The sequence below is a fragment of the Aulostomus chinensis genome, chromosome 5, assembly GCF_037954235.1.
Source record: "Aulostomus chinensis isolate RoL2024-O1b breed Wild chromosome 5, RoL_Achi_v1.0, whole genome shotgun sequence".
In the NCBI taxonomy this organism is placed as follows: domain Eukaryota; kingdom Metazoa; phylum Chordata; class Actinopteri; order Syngnathiformes; family Aulostomidae; genus Aulostomus; species Aulostomus chinensis.
Window position 1 is genome coordinate 24776916 of NC_141324.1, and position 22785 is coordinate 24799700.

At 38.1% G+C, this 22785-nt stretch overlaps 2 protein-coding genes across 3 annotated transcripts in view; one reads left to right on the top strand and one right to left on the bottom strand.

Moving 5' to 3' along the window:
• The first annotated feature begins 14 nt into the window (after positions 1-14).
• LOC147261866 (MAM and LDL-receptor class A domain-containing protein 1) overlaps positions 15-22785 on the top strand; it is a 42062-nt gene continuing 19291 nt past the window's right edge. The window contains exons 1-9 of one of the 2 annotated variants that reach the window (XM_086204122.1): positions 15-1031; positions 3150-3221; positions 14644-14781; positions 20348-20476; positions 20575-20674; positions 20772-20934; positions 21140-21353; positions 21946-22077; positions 22220-22344. In XM_086204122.1, coding sequence (XP_086060248.1) covers positions 20583-20674; positions 20772-20934; positions 21140-21353; positions 21946-22077; positions 22220-22344 — 726 coding nt within the window. In that variant the 5' untranslated portion in view covers positions 15-1031; positions 3150-3221; positions 14644-14781; positions 20348-20476; positions 20575-20582. Of the gene's footprint in view, positions 1032-3149; positions 3222-14643; positions 14782-20011; positions 20135-20347; positions 20477-20574; positions 20675-20771; positions 20935-21139; positions 21354-21945; positions 22078-22219; positions 22345-22785 lie in introns of those variants that run through there. The other variant, XM_086204123.1, reaches the window with a different exon arrangement.
• Positions 1713-16797, bottom strand: mrc1b (mannose receptor, C type 1b). Its single transcript, XM_086204125.1, has 31 exons — positions 16680-16797; positions 15527-15883; positions 15006-15176; positions 14670-14825; positions 13414-13524; positions 12444-12581; positions 12153-12329; positions 11357-11511; positions 11083-11199; positions 10732-10847; positions 10491-10639; positions 10207-10406; positions 9236-9351; positions 8892-8964; positions 8645-8798; positions 8193-8231; positions 7779-7939; positions 7617-7678; positions 6959-7059; positions 6683-6825; positions 6236-6341; positions 5882-6009; positions 5729-5773; positions 5465-5567; positions 4551-4783; positions 4173-4338; positions 3039-3203; positions 2832-2948; positions 2584-2742; positions 2440-2469; positions 1713-2322 (listed from the first exon to the last, which is right to left on the bottom strand). Exons 1-31 carry the CDS (start codon positions 16780-16782, stop codon positions 2072-2074), a joined length of 4302 nt encoding a protein of 1433 aa, XP_086060251.1. The 5' UTR covers positions 16783-16797; the 3' UTR covers positions 1713-2071.

The following is a 22785-nucleotide window of genomic DNA, read 5'->3' on the forward strand; positions in this document are numbered from 1 at the left end:
GCGTGTTTGTGTTTTTCACAGCAGTCAGAATTTAAATTTTACAAATATGCATTATATTGTCAAAAATCATTAAAATGTTAAACAACTATTGTGTGACATTTTATGAAAGTTGGTCATTGCAGTCATCATAGCAAAATGTGGCTTTTCAAAATAAGATCTTTGCTTTTCAAGCAGTTTTCCTAATAATTTAAGGGAATGAGCTACACAATATATCCTAAAATTATATAAGAAATATTTGGCAAAAAAAACAAAACAAGATCTTTTCAGTTCATGACAGGGCAAGTATGCCATGTTTCTGCATTGTCCATGGAGAACCTGGTATGAAAAGCATTACATTTTGTATCAAAATACTGTAAATATAAGTATTTTGCTGATCTCTGGTATTAAACATCAGATATTTGTGTTGTAACTTAAATATTTATAACCAAAAGATTCTACATAAAAATTGGCTGAAAAGTATTGATCTTATTTTGAAATTTCAAGGGCAACTTTAGCTGTCTTGCCTTTTGTCTTTTAACAAAATAATTTTTTTTTCATGGTAGTGGTCTTTTACTTGTGTTTTTGGAAAAAGAATATTAAATTTAAACCGTGAAGCCACTTCCTGACGCATCTCGGTGTTGAACATTCTGCACAATGATTTTCAACTTCAGCAAAGGCAAAGAATATACCTCTCTTTTTCCAGATAACCGTCTCAAGGTCCCATCTGTTGAATTTGAGTTTTGATCTTGTGTTCCTTGATGTCCCCAGTTCAGGTTCTCCTCCAACCCTTTATCAAGTTCTGTTTTACTTTGAAATTGACTTCGTGTTTTATTTTACTTCCTATGTTTGTTTCCCTTCTAATTTTGAGCGAGTGGCTTGGTCTTATGAGTCTTCATCACCTCCTGCCCAGTATTTTTACTCCCATCAGCTCCCTCCCAGTCCTCCCAACTGGACTACCTAAGTTTGTGTGTCATGGTTCCTACAAGTGCTGGCGTGTTTACTATGTTCATGAGAAGAAACTATATTTACGCCCCTGTGGTATTCATGAAATTGTAAGTCAAATTTCTCTCAAGGTTTTGAGAATTTATGTATTTTACAACTTTCTTTCTTTCTTTCTTTTTTTACAAATTTTACGATGAATGAATTTACATTTAGTCAGTCTTCCTTGCTATATATTAATGTTATATCTTTTATTCTGGTATTAGCAACGGCCTAATCTCGGCATTTGCGTTACTAGCTCGTTAAACTCAGTGGCTCCAAGACGCCAAGAGTCACGTTCGCCAAGTTAGCAAATAAAACGTTAACCAAGTTAACAAATATGATGTTAGCCAAGTTAGCAAATAAAGCGTTAGCCAAGTTAAGAAATATAATGTTAGCCAAGTTAGCAATATAACGTTGGCCAAGTTAGCAAATACAATGTTAGCCAAGTTAGCAAATATAACGTTGGCTAAGTTAGCAAATATAACATTTGTCAGTGTAGTACCTCACCTAGCCATATGGTGGCAATCTGGGAAAGCTTATTCACAACCTGACGTGTTCTAACAGTTTAATCTATTTATCTCTCTGTGGAAGTATTTAGTGTAATTCTGGCTGTAACTATTAATATATCTTAAAAGTTATAGCTTACCTTAAGTTGTTTTTGAGCTGGGGTTGGTATTTTTGGACTGTAGAAAAGTAACATAGGATGTTGAGATAACTTGAGTTATTTAATATTTGAGTAAAATAAATACATAGCTAAAAGAGTTTAATGTTCATTTCAGGCAATTAATTTTTTTTACACATTACAGTGAGTACAAGCAATGAACAGCATCTGGTGGGTATGAGCACAACATGAAACAATTATATACATTCATTTGTAGTAAAAAAAAAAAAAAATCAAGTACAAATCATTTCCCTTTAGACATCCCAGAGCCTAAATTGTTTAGTTCCATGAGGTCAGACATTTCTAACTACACTGAAACTCACATTTACTGACATATTGTTAAATAACAATGAACATAGTAAAAAAAAACAAACAAAAAAATGAAGCATATGAGTGTAATACATTTGCCTGAGATACAGTATAGTGTATGTCCCACTAGATACTGTTACTTTACAAATCATTTATAATAGGCTCCGGGCTCTCCTCCTCTGCCTTCTCTATAAGTTTATTGGTGTCAACCACATCGGGCTGTGACCGTTCACTGTCAAAGTACAGTGGATTGTCAAAGGTGGGTAATACACGAGGAGCCTTCTTGTAGACGAAGAATGCAATTACTAGCAGCGCAGATGTGAACGTAATAACCAGAATAACTATCAAACTTGTGTGTCCACGACTGCGAGGATCCCACGGTCCATCAGGGCCTGCACAGATTCAACAGGATTAGGAATGGTTAAAATATGTTTAGAAAGTTTAATAGTAAGGAAAGTTATTTTTCATTGTTGAAACTACACATAAGGAGATGAGGAGTTGTGACTTACTAGGGCCATTATTATGGTCACTCATGATCACTGGTGGGAAAGAGAGGAAAATTTAAAAAAAAAAAAAAATTGTACCAAAATTTAACAACCTGTGCCAATGAAAAGTACATGCAGTAAACCTTCATGGGTATGATTGAGCCTCACCTTTGGGTGTTTCACAGACGTATGCTCTGTCGTTCCATCTGTGGCCGGACTCCCACAAACCATCCGAACATCTGATCTCTCCGTATTCTCTTTGGTCAGAATCTTCAGGACCCCAGTTGGTGTAATCCATTATTGTTTTATCCAACCACATCCATACCCCTAAAGCCAAACGGAAACAACTATTTTTCCAACTGTTAAACATTCTGTAACAGTGAAGTTACTTTTTTGCGGGGGCAGTTTGATCATACCTTTGTGAGTTTTATATAGGCCAATCCAAAAGGAGTTGTGGCCATCTTTAAATATTTGCACATTGCTCTGAATGAATGCTTGTTCATCAGGGTCTTCAATGCTGGCCAACATCCCACCTTCAGAGCAGAGAGTAATGTAGTTGCAACACATTCTAGACTCACATCACTAGGTGATCTTGATGAATGTTAACGTACAGCATGTCTTACCATGTCTAACACAGCTGCTGGCTGCATCTGCCCATTCAATTTCATCTGTGATAAACAAATAACAGTGGCCCTTGAATGGCATCCAGGAATAACTCTGATGGTACTCCACAGTCATGTCTTCTGGGCAGACTCCTGGGTAGCTGGTGGACTGAGTTGGTGCCAAATCTAGGAGAAACAGAGAAGGTAATGAGCCTTTGGAATCAAATAATTACTAGTTTTTAACCATGACGTGCAGTGAACCTTAAACCTCTAAATACTACAAATACAGACACAGAATGACTGAAAACCCTTCTTACTGAATTTTTTCCATGAGGTTCCTCACACTCACACCTGTGTTTCCACACTTTCAACCTTATTACCTCTGCCAGGGAGGCAGGCAGTAGGATCACCAGTGTTGGTTTGACTTTTAGCAGGATAACTAAAAGGTTATGTATGGGCTTTAAAAAAAAATTGCTAGGACAATAGACTTTAGGCTAATGACTAATCTATCGAAGTTTGAAATTGATCTGGATCAGATGACAAAGACCCTTGGCAGAGGTATGTGCTTTTTCAGTGCCCTCTAGTTGTTGTTGTTTTTTTTGGGGGGGGGGGGGGGGTATCTCAAAATCTAATGGACAGAATAAATTTGTTTTAAAGACAAGTCATTTTATGAGGAAAAAAACAATGGACTATTAGAGTGCATCATTGACAAATTTCAATGCTCAACACAGTGGGGAGTCAAACTTAGTCATGGATTTTGATTCTATGTCCATATTCTGTATCCACGTAACCTTGCAGGAGGCTCTATTTAAGACCTTATGGACCAATGTAAGCTGGACATCTCAGTCATATAGTATCTGAAAATATAGCCTTGGATAAGACAGGATCATGTTCAACTCCGAACGAGCTGACATTTCATTCACAGTATGCCAAAGATATTGAAAGGCCAATGGCCTAGAACAGTCACCAGCATCCAGATTTTTAATCTGATCCAGATTGACTCTGAAAGTTAATCATTTATTCTCTGTGATTTCACCTTTCCAGTAAATTTAACCAGAATCCTTCCATTAATGTTATAGATACAGATACATGCTGGTAATGCCTCCTTGGTGAAGGTAATAAATTGTTTCTTCGCGAGTCCTCAAACAAACCCACCTGTAGATTGCATGCAAACACTCTTCATGGTCCGATTGCAGGAAGCTGTCTTCCATTGTCCATCAATATCCATGTACACGCATGGTCGGTCCCTGCTTGGTTCGCCTATAGCCCAGGTAGCAAAGGTCAAGTGCCAGCCATCAATATACCTAAAATAACCCATAGTCTGAAAGAAAGAATGGATCACATTCAATTTCATGGAAAAGAGATTGTATCCATTCATGCAGCATGCTACTTGAGGTCAACATTGCAGATGTATTCTTAAAAACTGACAGTGTCATTCTGTCATCATTGTCATTGTCTTTCCTTGTACAAACCCAAGGGAGTTCACTTATATTTCTACCAAAGAAATATCTAAGGAAGGCTGCATTATTGTACCTTCTGTTTGTTAAGTCCAATCCAAACAGGTGCTTTCAGATTCATAGCCAGTAGCTCAACATAGGCCTTTGTCCACTCATTTCTCAGGCTTGCCAGGTTGGCTCTCTCTCCTTGACAGCGCTGCTGGGCTTCATCCCAGGTCAGATTAACAGTCACTGCCTTGATGCTGTCATTTCCCAGAGATACATAGATGTTAGAAACTCCTGGATCTGGTGGAGATGGGGAACTGGGGTCTGTTGAGAGAGAGGAAAGTCATAAGATATGATAAAGATGTATTCATAAATACAGATAATTACCAATAATTTCAAACGGTAAATGACAGACTGCTGCAGTGACCTCCTAAATGCTTGTGGTAACGGGGAAAATTACAGACAACCAAGCAGCTGAGATTCCAGGAAGCGACTGCTTCTTAAATTTTATTCTTTTATTTTTATTTAAAGTCTTGTCTTGGTTTGACAAAGGAGAAGAAGATGTTTTTTATTATTTTTAAAAAATGTTCACTATTGAACCGATGCATACATGCTATTTCTTCCTGTTTCAGTCCCATGCTGAACTAGCGGATGGCTGTAGCCTTAAATTTACAAGCCTGATCACCTCCTATACAGTTTTCCCAACAAATTGGTGCGGACACCCGATACATTAAAGATTTTCACTACCCTTTTTCTGTGTACAGAAATGACCTGTGTTCTTAACAGTTTTGAGCTGAACCATTGCAACATGATGGAGGGTGTTGCATAATGCACAACAGAAGTCACACCCCTACAATGAGCAGAAGGTCTGTGTGAGAGTATCGATAGATTGCTAGTGTCACCACGGTTCACAAGAAGAAGAAAAAATCTCAAGGGGTCCAGCTGCAAACCTGATTTCAGGTTTCAGAATGAGTTAACTTTTTTCGCGAGAATGCTCTTACTTACCAAGAGACCTATGACAGACATATCCATTGGTGTCATTGCAGGATTTAATCAACCATTTCCCGATACCAATAGTTGGGTTGCCTGTCATCAAAACACAGTTGTCCTGGTGAAGGAAAGAGGAAGCAGTTAGAATGTTTTAATCTTCACAGTATGACATTAACATTTAATGCTAATGGTGCAGATGTAACTTGACTGATTTGATAACTACATTTTTTGATAAATTGAACTGAATTTCAGTTGAAGAATCACTCTTGGAAATGTTACCTCATTCCATCTTTGATAAAAGGTCCCTTGGCGACGTCGCTGTTTCTACGGCGCAGAATTAGAAAATTACAGCACAGAATTAGTTTTTTGTTGTTTTTTTTTTTACATGGAAATAATTATATTTGAAATAAGTGATACTCTATTAGTACTTACAGAATAACCCCAGTTGGTGTAATGCCTTGACTTTCCATCAGTCCAGTAATATTCATCTTGTTTTAAACTACTCAAACCAATCCATAGGTCGCCACTGGCCAATTCTGCCATTTTGGTGATTAGGAATGCTAGATAGTTTCAAAGACAGAAGTTACAGCAAAGAATTTATACATAGTTGCATTTAATTTACATCGTAAACAGTTGATCATGTTGCAAAATTCTGGTAAAGTTACCATTGAAACTGATCCATTTTCTGGGTTTTAAATTATTCATTCATCATTCACACATTTGTGAACACATACTGTAGTTATTTTTTATCATTAGCAGAAAACCACGGAGAAAATCTGAACAAACCTTGGACACGCCTTGTTGAAACAGAGACCAAATTCCCTCCCATCGTAATGCACTGTGACCTTGCATCTTCCCAGGTCAACTTTTGATTGTTAATGATTCTGTAGCACTGTAAATATGAAATAAATGTAAAACAAAAATAATCACATCTCAAACTCCAGCCAAATGCCAACTTTGATCTGACCAACTCTGAACCATGAGCCTACTTCTCTATTAAACTTTGTTTTAGTAATTTGCTTTGCAAATTAAGAGAATGTAACTGTGTCTGTATCAAAAAAAAAACAATTGTTTGTTCAAAGTTTTCTAAAACACATCCAAAGCACTATTCATATAATGAGTGCTCAAATAAGGCCAATTGGCAATAACTAAATGCCTTTATTCATCGCTGTGCCTTTAGGACACTGACAATCAAAAATAAAATTAAGTTCAAAAGTCATAACAACTTCAGACCTTTGAGTCAAATTTGGTCCACTTCAGTGGGCAACCGCCTTTAGGAGCAACTGTAGGGGCAACGGTGGAGTTGATGGGTGCAGAATTGGAACGCTTACAAATCGACTGGTGCTCTTGACCACAATTACCACCTTGCCAGAAGCCTACAAAGACAGAAGACATAAAAGGAGAGACATTATATCGCTGATATTAACATTTAAAAAAAAAAAAAATTCAGAGCATCACATGAATTGATTCATTGAATTCATGAGTACGTAGGAATGTTATGTTACTCACCCATATAATATGTCATAGAAACACAGGTCACATCAAAAATATTCGCCTCAGGTTGATTTTGATCCCATCTTAGAAACGACACTGCAGAATTATCCATCCACCTTAAATGACACACAGTTGAGTTGTATTAAAAGTTTCCAGTCATATTACATTTTATGAATATGATCTCTTTTTGCAGGTGTTTTGAGCTGGCAAAGACATTTTTTTCCCTTTCCTTCCCCTGTTTGTAACACCAGAATCTAGAAAGAACCATCTAAGTGTATTTGGCTTGAAGCCAATGATGCTCAATGGCAAGCAGCTACAGCAACATAACAACTCAGTTTAATCCACATTTCCATTCAGCCATAGGCTCAGTAATCGAAAGATACTGTCACATTAGCTTAAAGGCAATGCAAGAATTTGTTTTTTGCTCAAAAAACAAAGTTACTGACAGTTTGAATCTGACATATTTGGGCAGTTGTGCTGTTTTGTTTGACGCAGAATCCCCATTAGTTTCAAGCTTTCTGCATTCTGTCGGAAAGAAGTGATGCGAGAGGGGAAAACATTTCCTTGCAAAATTAAGACAGCTATCGGTGACTACTTGTGAGTGCACCATTCATTCCATTGGTCTACTAAGACCAATAAGCCCAAGAATTTGCTGCCAATTATTTATACTCACCAACATGACCCATCCAGATCCACAGTTAAACCGATGTAATAGGAGCCATAACTTCTGGATATCTGTGGTTACACATACAGACACATAGAAACTTTTAGACCTGCTTTTTTAGTCTGTAAACTGTCTTTCACTTCATTCAAATAACTGTTAGCAAATGAATACCTGTTTCCATAGAAAGATGTTTTCAGCTTCACTGCTGATAGTAACCAAGTTACCATGTCTCCGCGTGCAGAAATGACGAGCATCTTCAGCAGCCATGGTCATTTTGTTTATATAATACTGATTCCCTTTCCACAAAATCCAACCATTGATGGTGGTGAAGTCTGGAAAGGTTTTGTAAAAACATCTTGATGAGTTCAGATCAACTTCATAGGTTCTGCTAGCTGTACTGAGGTAGTACATGCTAGTCTAACACTTTATGTCCAACTTTTCGTAGTTCCCTGCTATTGACCGAGACAGTGGTCAGCACGTAAGATTTTAAAGTAAAAGGAAACAAAAGCAGACTTTTTTTTTTTAGTCTGCTTACATTCACACCAAATTCTATCTTATCGTTTTTATGTACTTATGTCACCTTACCGGTTGAAGTGTCATTTGGAGGGGGACGTGGAGTCACTCCTAGAAAAAAATAGACATACTTTGTTATATTCCTTTTCATGAAGGATACAGCACGCTGAAAATATGCCAGAATTAAGTAGAAAGACATTTTTGTCTGTTGTTATTTACATTTTGAAAAAGACACATCTATTAATTGATTAATTAATTAATAATATAGACATTAGAATAATTTGCATGTGCAGAATGAAACTGTTTAATGCAAAGGACTTGTTTCAAGAGCCTTTACTGTTTTATTTTTGATTTCTACTAATACCTTTTGTCAACAAATGTTTTGGAGCATGCACAGCACTTTCACTCCAGCAGTAATAAATGGACCATGAAATGTGGAAGAACATGCATGATCCCAGAATCAGTTCGTCACTGATAAGGGTTAAAAGTAATGTCTTGGTAAATGAAACAAAACATTGGCTCACCTGCTCGGATCTGACACAGCCAGTCATTGTAACTCTCACAGTGGACATCGTTCCAAGACCCGCTTTCATCTGAATTATATATTCTGAACTCAACGCAAGATTCTGCATTATTATAATTATTTGGCTCTCCCTCTTGCCAGTGTTGGAAGTTTACCTGTGAACAAAAACCATCAATAAATATCTTGCTTGTCTTTTAAAGAGGATGTTATCTGTATTCTGTTGCAAAAGCAGAATATGGTCAACTCACTGGGGATCCGTCACTCCAGACATAACCAGTACTTGGGTCAGGGACATGAAGTCCAATCCAGGCTCTTCCATGGCTGCAGCACCCAAAACATATAGTTTTGGACATTTTAAAATTGTGATTTATTTTTCAAATGCTAATACAAAGATATTTTTGTCAACTGTTGCGGCTATCTGATAATTCACTCGCTCTCAGCTGCAACCAGTTGGACTCTTCTCTTTTAACATATCTAACTTTCTGCATGCTGCCTTGCCTAGAGACAAATCATAACTCATGTATCAGTAACTACAGCAATCAGCTCTGTAAGTCTGATGTTCCTGACTGGTTTGGGTTTAGAAAGCTCATACCGGGCCACATGCAGCTCTGCAGAGTTGTGGATGCTGAGCAGGTCTCCTCCGATGGCCCTGCAGTAATCCCTGGCCTCATACCAGGTCTTCTCATTTGCACGAGGCCCTGTAAAGAACTTGAACACAAAAATTATAGTCGATCAGTGGATTATATGATTTAGTTTACATTTGAGCGTTTTTGCCCTCGTGTGCATATAAGTGAGCGAGAACTAATTTTAGAAACATTTACTATGAATAACCTTTTGTATTATATTCCTGTTTAATGCTATTGTCTAATGTTTTGTGTTTTAAATGAAAAGGATCACTCGATCTTACAACACGTGCAAACGTGGTTAATAACTGAACAAAGTGTTGAAAAACACAGATCGACAAATAGAAGAAAAAACCCTGTAATGTCATAATTAAATTCAGTAATTAAATGTTTTATTCGATGATGTTCCTGATTGGGTTGAATACTCGAATAAATTCAGCATAAACATTTCTCATATTTAACCTCAGCAGGAACACACACAAAAAAAACAGTACTGGACACACTGTATTGCAGTACAGTGATGCCTGCCTTTCACAGTGACCTTGACCTTTGACCACCAAAATCTTTTCCATTCATCTTTTAGTCCTAGTGGACTTAAGTGCTTAATTCGCAGGAATATCTGTAAAGTTGCACCAAGATATTGCATGCATCTGAGGTGACCATGACCTTGACTTTTGACCACCAAAATATTTTCAGTGCATCTTTGAGTCCCAGTGGACATTAATGCCAAATTTGGATTTTTTCCCCTGGGGCTTTCCTAAAACATTGGCTTAACAAAAATGTTACAGATGGACAAAAGGATGAAAATACAGAGCAGTCGGTCCAGTACATACATTTGGTGGTGTGTTTGCATTTGCATAATTGCCAGTCTCGTATGTTGCTACCCTAAGAGGTAACAGGATTTAATTATGTTTAGCTGAGAGATGTTGACCTCATGTACCTTAGAGCAAATGTTTCTTGTTCCCACTCGATTCCAGCCCTCGGCACACTTGGGAGGGGTAATAGTTGGTGGGGCCGGGGTTATAACTGTCCCGTCTGCCTGATGCTTGCAGATGTATTTCACCTTTGTGTCGCAGGGCAGAAGATCCCAAAGACCTGCCAAAATCCCTGTTGTCATGGCCACACAGCCCTGTCGGTAACCTTGAATTGTGGAGAAAAAACAGTCTATCATAGCATTCCTTTTCCTGCAAAACCATATAGATGGGTTGTAACGCTTCTTCATACCTGGCATTTCATTATTCCAGTGAGTAAACCTCACTGTGTCTGTGTTGGTCCACACAAACTCATCAATGTTCTTCTGGTTGGAGAGCCCCAGCCAGAAGTACTTCTCTGGCCTCATACCCACCAAACTGATGAGGAATGCATTATCCACCCTAGCAAATTGTCACACAACAAATTGAATTGTGATGTATGTAGAACACAGTTTTATAAGTTCAAATCACTGGAGTGAGAAAATTTAAATTACCCGTTTGAAACATCAGCTAAGTAGGAGTCTGAGGTCTTGCAGTCTTCTTTGGCCTCATCAAAGGTTTTGGTCTCGGTCCCCACAAAGTAGCAGTAGGAGCCATGCCTTCTCCAACCCTGAATTGATGGAACTCAAATAATGAGGAGTTGTATGTTAAGATACTAGGTAGTTATTTTGCTGATAGAGGCCAAAGCTGTTACTAATTTATGATGTGAGACATGGGAGAGATGATGAGCTACAATTCAAATGGAAATGACATTGATCACATTAATTGCTGGGTTTAATCGACTCTACTTGAGCAGATCTGAGAAAATTTAATTTTTTCTTAGATTGCATATAAAATCGACTCACAGCTTTGCAGCCTATATCCACATTTACTTCTTCCTCTCCGGTGTGTTCAGTGGTACTCTGCTTCATACAGATGAAGCCATGTTTATCATCACATGGACTATCCCCCCAGTTCCCAAGCTGTTAACAGAAAATATACTGTCAAACAACTCCATACTCCCTTAAATCAAACAAAAACATAAAAAAGATACTTGGAAGGTAGCTGTATCATGACACCTGTACGTGTATGCCTAAAAAAAGGATGCATGTTCCATCACATCGTTTTGGTCCACCTTACCTCTCCCTTGATGAGAACACAATCTTTATCAGTCTCGAAGACTGACGGGCTCCCGTACAGCCAGCTGGTGAAGCTAACTGTTGTTTGGTCACTCCACTCAAAGAAACCCTCTGTCTTCCTGTCGTTCAGTCCTATCCAAAGCTCATCATTTGTTCCTGGTGACACCCAAAGAGGAGTATGGGTTGAAGTGGCCTGTGTGTACAATCTGGTGTATTTATATGTAAGTGTTCATTAATATGCGCTACCCCCTCCTTTTAACAAATAAACTAAATACTGATACCACCTGAACAAAGGAAAAGGTTGGCATAACTGTGTTTCGAAAGCGTTAGCTGTTTTTGTTTTTCTTGCTGAAAATGGCTTTTCAGTCGTGAAGCTCTCAGATTACCCAGTAGTGCTGCAGCATCTGTACTAGCTACAAATAACCAAGCAATTCCTGAATGTCACACACTAGGGACAGAAATTAGCCTTGCAGCTAGCAACGCCTTTGTTGCCCACACAATCAAGGATGGACCAGCTATTCCAGTCTAACTGCTGCTAACCATAGTTGTCTCTATGCTATTTGTCCGGATTAGTAATTGGTGAACAGCACAGGTCAAAGCACCCTGTGATGGCTAACTCTTTCATCAAGCTAAATGAAATTAGTTCACATTCTAAAATGACTTGTGCTACTATTAGATGGACTTGTCAGTGGAACTAAAAGATGACCAAAACTGGACCAAAATGTTTTCCTCGACTACATTCAAGTTTAATAAAGGATCAAATGTGACTAAAACTAATTCCACTGTCTTCAACCTACCATATCCAAGTTGAGAGATAACAAAGCTTTGGTCCTCCACATTGCGGATGCTCACAAGCTCCCCTCCTTCTTTTCGGCATTCTGCCTTAGCATTATTCCATGTTTTAGCAGTACGCTGAAGGTGGAAGCAGTGGCCATTGTAGGGAATCCAAGGGCTTGCACAGAATCCTTGCTCAACTGAAGATAAACAGGTCAGAATGAAATCACACTGTGAATGTGTCGCACCAAGAAACAACTGAGTGAACAGGAATGGGCTGAATAAGAAGAACGGAGTAGAAAAGCATTCTTTACAGTGCTCAGGAGGAGGTGCAGCCCCATCCTTGTAGCAGATGTAACCTGTTTTCTTGGAACAGGTTGAGCTTTGCCAACTGTGTAGCCCAGTCGTATCCAGAATCGCACAGTTGTGTCCTGGATTAGGAAGTGGATTTCCTAAAATAGGGTTAGGAAAAAGTTAGCCTTCCGTCCTTTCTGACAGACAGCGCTTTTCTTACAGAAACAAACTTACTGACAGAAAACCTTTAGGAAGTCATGTGACAGTATAGATAGTGACCACTTGCAGGCCGGATTTACAGTGGATCAAAGGCCATACACAGAACCAAGGGTTGAAATTACACTTCTTTGCTTACAAGCACTCAGAAATAGGTGTCTAATCCTCATAAAAACCCTTTTCCCCTCCTGCATCATTTTTTTTTGAATAACTAATGGTGACTGATGGCAAACAAAAACTACAGTAACAAAACAACTTAAAAATTGGCCAAAAAATCTTCCCATTGTTTGGTTTAACCCACATCAAGTGAACTTAATTATAGATTATCACAAATAAATTCTAACCCTTCTGGCATGATCTGCTCACTCACTTGACATGGATTAAACCTGAGGATGCCCGTAAGTGGTGTTTTTTGTTTGTTTGTTTGTTTTTTATATTTTTAAACAGAAGTCTCCATTAGCCTCTAGTTAAATGTACTTGGCTGACTTAGTCACAAAGAAGTACGGATGGGAATAGTATCTTTGTGAGCTCAAGAGGCTTATTTGTTAGTACTTGGTAAGGTAAAAGCCTTTAGTCTCTGCATTTTTACTTGTATTTTCATTTTTTTATTTAAAAAAATATAGTATTTAATCGTTCACTTAGATTTAGGCTCTAAAACTGCTTTCTGGGGTTGTTGCTTGAGGACCCACTTTTCTAAATGTGTTGGTTTTTATCTTCTAACAATAAAATATTCCTGACCATTTTATTATATTTCAAACTAGAATAAAGACTTACCAGCACTCCATCTCAGGTATCTGAAGGGCTTCCCATCAGACCACTGCCAACCATGTTCAGGATTCAGGACCAGCCCAATCCAAAGTTTGTGCCTCCCAGCCCCTAATAGTGCTGTGCATGTGATTGTGTGTTGGGGGGGGGGGGGGGGGGGTGCAGAGTAAATAAGGTTGTTCCTGTTTTTTCACATTGTTCCGTATTTTCATTGCATAATAAGTTTGTAAAACCACAGTAATCACACTAAAGAGAGACTGATTAAAAGAATTCAATCACATGAAAAGCAACATAACAAATGGGAATAGAACATATTAAGCTTACAACATTAACAATTAAAATAATAGTCATCATTTATGAGCGAGTTCTCTCAAACGGTCAAGAAACGAAAAAAAAAATCACTTCGAATTTACAGAAATTTTCATCTGTGTCCCTAATAATATTCGCCGAATTTAAGATGCATAATTCAAGTGGTAAACGTTCAGAGGCTTTATGTCACTTTTAAATAAATGGATTTCACAATCTTTACTTAGAGTCTCACAGTGAACCTTGGACTCATTAGTTGGGGAAGGAGAAGTTTGATCCTAAGGTTCTAAAGCATCTTCTGCCTTAAAAACAGAACGATACTTCATTTTAAAATCCACTCTTGTATGCTGCACAAAAAACGCTCAAAGTGTTGCGTTTAAAGTAATACTGGATCATTAACCTACAACGTTCAAATTGCTTTTCATTTGATAAAGATAACAAATGATACGACAACTTATAAGGGCCCTCATTCATGAATTTTTTTTGTTGTTTTTGCACAAATTTGTTCTCACACATCAGTTGGGTTTTTTTTGCCCTCAATTTAGTCTTACAGACAGGAGGCAAACCCTAATTGACATGCACAAAGGTGAAGTTTTCCCCGAAGGATTTGACACTTAAAGACCCTTTTGACTTTCAGAAAGAGGTCAGTTTGAGGAAAACATTATGGTTTAGTTTCAAATTAAACCTTTCATAAAGGCTTTCTAGCAGAAAGCCTTCATGGCCAACTTCTCCCTTTTGTAATAGATGTAAGCAGTAAGGAGTTACAAATAGCCATCAGGTTTTGCTTCCTGTCTGTAAGACTACACTGAGGACTAAAAAAAAGTCCTATAGTGTGCAAGACCAAATGTGTGTGTATCTGTGCATGAATGAGGCCCAGTAAGAGCAGCTGTCGACTTCTGACAAACTTGTGTGTTGTGTCTGTTTCATTTCCAGCAGATCACCACTGGATGGCATCTTACCTGAGATCAGAGACTGCTCATGAGGATCACTTATGCTGACCAGGGAGGCACCTTGCTGTTTGCAGCTTTGTTCAGCTTGCGGCCAAGTCAGAGACGATAGAAAGTTCAGCTGGTAATATGCTCCTGTCACAAGGTTTTTCTCCCAGTGTTCTGTGGCTGAGCATTGATACACAGAAATGTTGGAACATAAATTGAAACATCACACGTAAAACTATAAAATTGTGCAATTATATATTAAATCAAGGACTTTGACAAACTTCCGACTTGCGTTCCGAAACTAAATTCATGTATTTTATTCAAAGATGCTTTCTATAAACTGTTCGATGTTGTACTCACAAGTAGTTGGGCAGTACCCCCACTGCTCATTTTCAAATTTAGTTCCAACTGCACACCAAAGACGCTTTGTTGAGGTGTCGTATGTTGTGCAGTCTCCAAACCACCGGTCTTTATACAGGAAGGGAAACATGCATAGCTTGCCAAATGCATTTCCTGAAATGGTATAATATTCTAAAAGGGGAAAATTAAATGAGATAAAAATAAAAACAAATGAGAGGACATCAACATTGATTTGCAGAAATGTCAGACAGGCCTAAGTAACCCTCTTATCTCCCTCTCTTAAGCAGTGGTTTACACTACCACGTGTATATCTAAAGAATCATAACTCACTTGATATTATATGAAGATGTCTGAAAAAGTCACAAATACTCAATTAACAGCATGGATGTAGAGAAGCTAAAAGAAATATACGTCTGTTGAATGTGAATGCTCCTACAACTCTTGTATTGTGTTCTTCAACTTAAGATATCCACTGTTACAGCTACTGGAGCTTAAGAAATAGCCTCCAAAGCAAATTGTACCTCTGTACGTTCTTGAGCAGGCGCCTTTGGATGTCCCTGTAATTGTGAGGTAGCTATTTGGTCCTGTCGTTTTGGAGAGACCCATTGATCCATCAGCTTTGACTTCAATGTAGAGCGATTGGCCTCTGAGTGCAAGCAGCGTTTCATTCTTGCATTCCCACTTTTGGAGGTCACTCTTGTCGTCACAATCGTAGAGGTTTACTTCACTACCCACAGTTTTGCCCTGTGCTCCCAGGCACTTTTTGGTGGAGGTGACAAAAAGGCGGTCGCCGGTCGTCCAACGCACGTCAAGGCAGCGATTCGATTTTTTCACTAAACACAAGCCAGTGGCCACGTTGGTTAGCGAGAACTGTGAATCTGTAAAGAGAAAACGATCATTTAAAATCATGTTGCAAAAAAAAAAAAAAAAATCTCATTTTAAAAGGCCATCACATTGCATTTCCTACACTGTAGAAAAAGTGAGAAAATAACAGCAAACAAAAGGAGGACATAAATGCTCTTGTGACAAAAGCCATTTTGTCTTTGTGGTTTTCTAGATTCAGAAAAGTAAATAAGGTGTGCTTTGCACGTATATGTTTTATGTAATTCTTACTATTCTTGTCCTCAAAGTTAAAATATTATTTTGCTGATTGAATGGCCTTAACATTTTTAGATTTTGCTATCCTATTTCTATTTTATGGAACTAGTTGACAGTTTTTTACAACAGCTAGTATTTCAACTGAGTGTACCTAGTCCAGCATATGTGTGTAAGACCCTCTAGAGTGCAAGAATTTTGAAGTAAATTACGATTTTTGTCTTTTTTTTTGTCATCATCTCTGAAATGGCAGCATTCTCTATCTTGAGACAGCTGTTTCCTGTGCAACTGCGACAGATTAAGAGAGCATCACTTGTTTGCTACAGCAGTTGTGCTCTTCATGTAACCAATTTAGCAATTTAAGTTTCTTTACATGGTCATAATAATCATAATAATATCAACGTGAATTATTGTCAAAATGTACTTTAGGTTTGACTGGTCTTTAATAAAATCAGAGTTCCTTTCAGCCCAACAGATGGTTACAGCAAGACATGTTGACGCAAAAGCCTAAAAAAGCACAAAATGTACACTGCAAAAATACAAATGTTGGATAGCTTTAGGTAAATGTTAATACTGTACCATCCAGAGATGAGCACTGAGTTATTGGGCTGAGGAGCACGAAGGCTGCTAGAGTTATCCTTGTGGTCAGCATTCTCCTGATAAGTCTCAGAGCCGTCGACATCGCCCGAGCATTGCAAGCAGAGGACTTATGAGCTTGATCATGGAACGGAGGGTATCTTAATAGAACTGACAAAGGTTTTTTTTCCCTCTTCATTGAAAAAGTGTCATGTGTCGGATTGGCACATTTCACCAGCGTGCTACAACTACAAAAAAAAAAAAAAAAAAAATGGGGTGGGGGTGTAACACGCAAATGCGCATATCTCCCAAAAAGCAAAATGTGGCCCCACTCACTTCCTGTCTTGGGGAATAAAAAAAAAAGAGGTGTTGAAGATTAATGCTAAACATGACTCATCAATCAACTGTTGAGTCCAGCCCCCTTCCTCACAGACCTTTGAGTCAAGGCATAGCAAGTCCTCAAATGGCTGTTGAAGTATTGGCAAATTTTAGAGTAATTTAGGAAGCTAGATACTCTAGATTTTTAAGCTCTAGAAGTGCAGTTTCCATTAAGGATTATAGAATTTGGGGCTGATATTAACACTGGTGCATATAATAATAGTTTGGCCTTCATAACTTGTTTGGATATGGATTTGCCAACTTTTTTTGTATTTATGTTGATTTTGTTGGAGTCTAAATTTATTGCTTATTACTGAATAAACTACGCAGTGCATTTGGAATAGGGAGAGTTTGGTCTTCACGAATTAAGTAGTGGTAAGAACATGATGATGTGCCTTTGTATTCATATGTTTTGCTCAAACATCACTCATAACAGGCTTTTATCAGAATGGATGATGGACTTAGTGTCTTTGTATCTATCTTAAGCATAAACTATTTAGACTTTTTGGGAATTTACAATCTGGTTCAGTGCTTTGGGTTAAGGATAGCTAGTAGTGCTGTACTAATCTATCAGTATGTCTGATGTTATTGCAAATTAGAACTGATGAGTAATTTTTATCAATCATTTTTCTCTCATAAATATTGAAAAAAAAGTTTAGGCGAGGTGTGCAAACCCTCTTGTTTCACCCACTCATGCTTTTGAAAATCTATTCTAAGAAGGCGCCTCTCTTAAATCATGATTATTTGTGTCCAATATGTGCACAAAAGTCCTTCTGTGGCTGAGCTGGTTGGAGCGTGAGACTTGGAGGGCTTTGAAACTTCCTCTGGCTGTCAGCTGACTTCCTGCTGACTTTCCTCACTCACATGAATAGCTTTGGATTGTTTACTGACCCAGCTCTGATTAGTAGTAGTTAAGTATTGGTGACACTATTAAAAAAAGTTATTCACCTTGTTATAGATTTTATGATTGTGGAAGTAAGTAAGACATGAATATTGAATAGATTAGAGTGCATCACTTGCTTGCTACAGCAGTTGTGTTCTTCATTCAACCAATTTAGTAATTGAAATTAAGCTTAAAGTTCACTGGAAAGTTGCTGTGATAACTGTCAGGAAGCTTCAAATTTTGAGATTAAAGTTATATTGCTCCGTTGCTGATAAAGAGAACATTTTGTGCATCCTGCATGTAGCAACATAATATCCTGTTTTGGGTCAGAGGCATTCAGATGTTGAGGTTTGTTCTCCAACTCTTCCTTAACATCTATCATAGCATTTTGTATTTTCACTTCCTCTATATTCAGGCGTTGGAGGACTGCACTAAAATATGAACTTCAGTTACTGCAGTGTTTATCTTTTGGTGCTTGATTGCAAATGAAATTTATTGTTGATGGTTATATTTCATACTGACTGACTCTAGCTGCAAACATGGAAACCATTAATCTGGAACTGATTTATTAAAAAAGCAAGCGGTGCTTTTGGCATGATCTCAACCCTCTCCCTGTCCTCTTTTTCTCCTGGAACCTCAGGTGCCATACTGATTCCCTGATTTTGTCCCCACTTGTTTGCTCGGGACTTTATGTTTTAGGTGATGTCACTGTGAGTTTTATTGGCAAGAAAAGCTGCATATCCAGTAAGTGGAACCTAACAGGGGTCAGTTTGGAACTTCTCTCAGGGAAAGAGCCGGAAAGAAGGGGGTAATAATTGAACCGACTGTAAAGAAGCATTATTGCTGCTCATGTGCTCAGTTAACTTAATCAGTCATAAGCATGTGACAGATATGTTATCATACATAATATGTCCAAAGTTACATTGTTTTTCTTACATTTTCCAAAACAGATTTTTAAGTCCTGACTGGTCTATGGGGGGGTTGAACAAACTACCCAAATGTGTTGGATCAGCACTGACAAAAAAATAAGTAACATTTGTGGAATTCTAGGGGGCTCAGTTGCATGCAGGTATGTATACCACAAATATAAAACAGTTTATTTATATATATATATATATATATATATATATATATATATATATATATATATATATATATATATATATATTATACACACACACACACACAGGAGTATGAAAATGAACCAGTGTCACTCAGAGTTTTTTTAAGTGCTGAGTTTCTCCAATGGTGTGCAAGTGGGATAGAAAGAACTGGCACACATCATTGTAATGTTGTCATTCACCTCCATGTTTTGCAGAGCACTTGCTGACCTCTAAAAATGGAATATATACTTTCTCTCTCTCTATCTCAGTCTGATAAGATACAAGTGTGGCCATTGTATTCTTCTCAAGGTAAAACTACTTGGGTTACAGAAGTGTGAGCTTCACTCACGTAAATGTGAATAAAGATGTTTCTCACAAAATCATTGGCATTATAATGAATATTTTATAATTGCAGGATGAAAACAAAATCCAAATGCTTACTCTAGCTTTATCATGAGAGTTTCATATATTACGGGTCAAAGTTTATGCACATTAATATGATAACTTATCTCAAGGTGTTGTACTTTCATTTACAACAGGAACTGAGATATTCCAAGGGACACAAAATCTAAAGCTCTGCTGTGCTAAGCTAAAAAGAGCAAGACATGCACTGAGAGCCATAAAGTAAGCCATGGGGATGTAATACAGTTTCTTGGCAACAGTCTGGACTTTAAGACTAAGTGTGTGGACTCTTTGCCTTGTTGTCAAAGACGTTTCTGTTCATCTGAGAGTAAGCTGGCATTGTATTCATGCCGCAAAAAGTTAGAATGAAGCAATTATTTTTTCTGCTGTCGGGTAAGAATTGTCAAAGCTGAATATTATGGAGGCAAACATTTGTCTTTTAGCCAATACTTTTTACTCTTTAGATATGGATTTTAAAGGATAGAACTGATGTAATTCAGAGATATGCACAACTTTCACTCTTCTATTCCTGCAAACTCTTTCAAATACAACTTTCCTCACAGTTTTGTTTGTGATCGTGACCCCATGTCCTGATGGGGAATTCAGATGTACATCTGGAGATTGTCTTCCTGCTCAATTTGTCTGTGATTTTAAGAGGGATTGTCCAGATGGCTCCGATGAGGACTTTTGTGGTAGGATGGCTTTTCAACACTCTCTTTTAAGTATTTTGCTTTTTTTTCGAGTAAGGCACTGAAGGCAGTGTATGCAGGCAGCGCAAATGCACCGAAGACATCAACGGTTCAGAAAAATAGAATAAGGATGCTGAACAATAGGACATTAAAAGAGGTGTCAAGGTCATTTCAAACAATCTGCCAGTTCTGAATCTGTGTTTGTACTTTGTTAAGGGTCATGTAACTTTGAGCATCACTCTTGTGGTTGGAACAATACCGGTGATACCTCCTACGGCTGGAGACGGCAGAGGGCAAACATCACCTCAAATCCTGGAGTGGACCATACCACAGAAACTGCTTCAGGTACATGTAAACTTCATGTTCTTATACAGTGTTTTCTGTGTTGTATTGTGTCTGTGATAAAGTGTTTTATAACATGACATCTTATCTGCTGAATACAGGGCATGTCATGCATATAGATGGCAAACAAGGTCATTTATTTGCAACTGCTATTTTAGAGTACTCTGTTGATAGAGTGGCAGCTCTGGGATGCCAGCTCAGGTATGAGGCACAGTCTTCCTTCTGCGCCGTTTGCTTGAGCAGATTTTAAATAGAATTCTTCATCTGCCTGTTTTTGTGATCCGGCTGGTATTTTCAGCTTTTGGTACCATATTTACAATGAGGACTCCTCATCATCGTCCCTTAAACTAACAATGGTTCGAAGTTCAGTTGAGGAGGAGTTGCTGGATCTTTTTCACAGTCAGACGGAGGGTTGGGTGAATGCCACAGCCGTCATTGGTAATCAGCCCGGAGGTTACAAGGTTAGTTAAATATTCTTTAGCTTTTTAGATCATATAACAACATAGTAGCCTAACACTGTTTACATTAAGGGACAAACCACATAGTCACCTGGAGCACAGGCTCAAAGTGGGGAAATACAGCCTTGGAATTAAAGCTTTGATACTGCTCGACCACTTTATTGATATATAATAAGGAGAAGGAAGTAAAACATGTGTCTTTGCACAGCTGCAGTTTTCATTCAGTCATCCAATTATTGGATCCAAGGATGTTATGGTGGATGATGTCATCTTTGAGTACTGTGGAGAGGATGATGTACCCGCTGGATCAGACCAAATCTCATGTGATTTTGAAGAGAACATCTGCTCATGGTACCATGACTACACTGCCAGCCTTTTGTGGAAAAGGAGTAATGGAGTATTTGATGGCCCAGCTGGGAATGGTGTGTATTTGAAGTCAGTTTGTGCTCAAACCTTTGATGAAGCAGCTTATCTGCAGTAACTTGAGAAAGCAGCATTTTATTGAGTGCAATGGAAGTAAGGGTTTCAAGGAATTCGTCAACTTCTTGTGAAATATGCTTTATTTTCCTCCCCTCTATCCTCCCCAGAGCCACACAAAAGAAGCATACCTTTAGACAGAGGTTTGCTAACACGTCCTACCCACTGCTATTCATTGTGCTAAGCTAACGAGCAGTCTTGTTAAGAGGGCTTCTTTTCTGGGGAGGATGACAAAGAAGCATGTTTCCAACAAAATATATGAAATAATAAAAATGACGAAACTGTTGTGTGTCTAGATTATAAAACACCTTTTTATATTACCAGTATTTTTACTATTTTCTTTTTCACACAAAAAACTATTTGTACATTAAGGGAAAAAAAATGAAGCTTTTTTATCAAATGCTCAAAGTGGAGCTTATTCCATAAAATGAAACACCGGTATACATCCTAGTTGTTTGAGTATTCAATGATTTGTCATAAAAATATCATATTTATATCAATATCATATTTTTTTATTCATTGCCTTCTAACCCACAGGTTACTATATGCTCATAGCAAGTAGAAGAGGCCTCGATATCTTATCGACAGCAAGACTTATCAGCTTTGCTCGGCCTGCAGGTCAAGTCATTTGTGTGAGCTTCCGCTACCACATTTTTGGCAACAGCATTGGTACATAACTTCACTTTCAGACATATTTCAATGTAGGATGTAAAAAACAAAATCTACTTTCCAGCATTTTCCAACATCTGTGAGATTCTTGAAAAATCCAATTGTCTTTTTGTAAGTTCTGATGATATTTGTTTGTGGTCAGGTTCCCTGAGGTTTATCGTGAAGCACCCTGGTGAAGCAGAGACTGTTGTGTGGATGAGGAGCGGAACCCAGGGAAACAAGTGGCGATTCACTGATCTTACTTTCCACAGTGAAAAGCCAATACAGGTTTCTCCTTGTTTGTGTATATTGTATTGCTCTTTGTCCATGTTAAATTACTTTTCAAGGGCAATTCATATTGAAAAAGGATGTATTTCGCTATCAAGATTTCCCTGCTGGCAAAGGAAATCAGGTCAACGTCAGACAGGCTCTGGATTCAGCTGTAGATAATGTTAAAGTTGACTTGATTAGGAAATCAGGTTGACACTACAATCCAGCAATGGTCTAATGTCAAACTCCAACATGAATTTAAAACCGTATGGATCTGAATGTCCTCAGTATTCGCAAGTTGGTGTTAGATGTCCTGACATTGTATTTGGACACCTGACTCACATCCAACCAAATATCTAACAACACTGATAGGCAGCTCTGCTGGCTATTTTGGTATTATGTTGTTTATATCATGAGAAAAAGCCCACATTTCCAACCTCTATCATTTCCTGCTTATCT

Excerpts from the sequence above, each read along its gene's own strand:
- mrc1b (XM_086204125.1), bottom strand. The coding sequence starts at position 16,782 with ATGTCGACGGCTCTGAGACTTATCAGGAGAATGCTGACCACAAGGATA. Across the intron at positions 10,848-11,082 it reads TGGATATAGGCTGCAAAGCT|GGTTGGAGAAGGCATGGCTC; the intron begins GTGAGTCGATTT and ends CCATCAATTCAG. Across the intron at positions 2,743-2,831 it reads CCTATATAAAACTCACAAAG|GGGTATGGATGTGGTTGGAT; the intron begins GTATGATCAAAC and ends GTTTGGCTTTAG.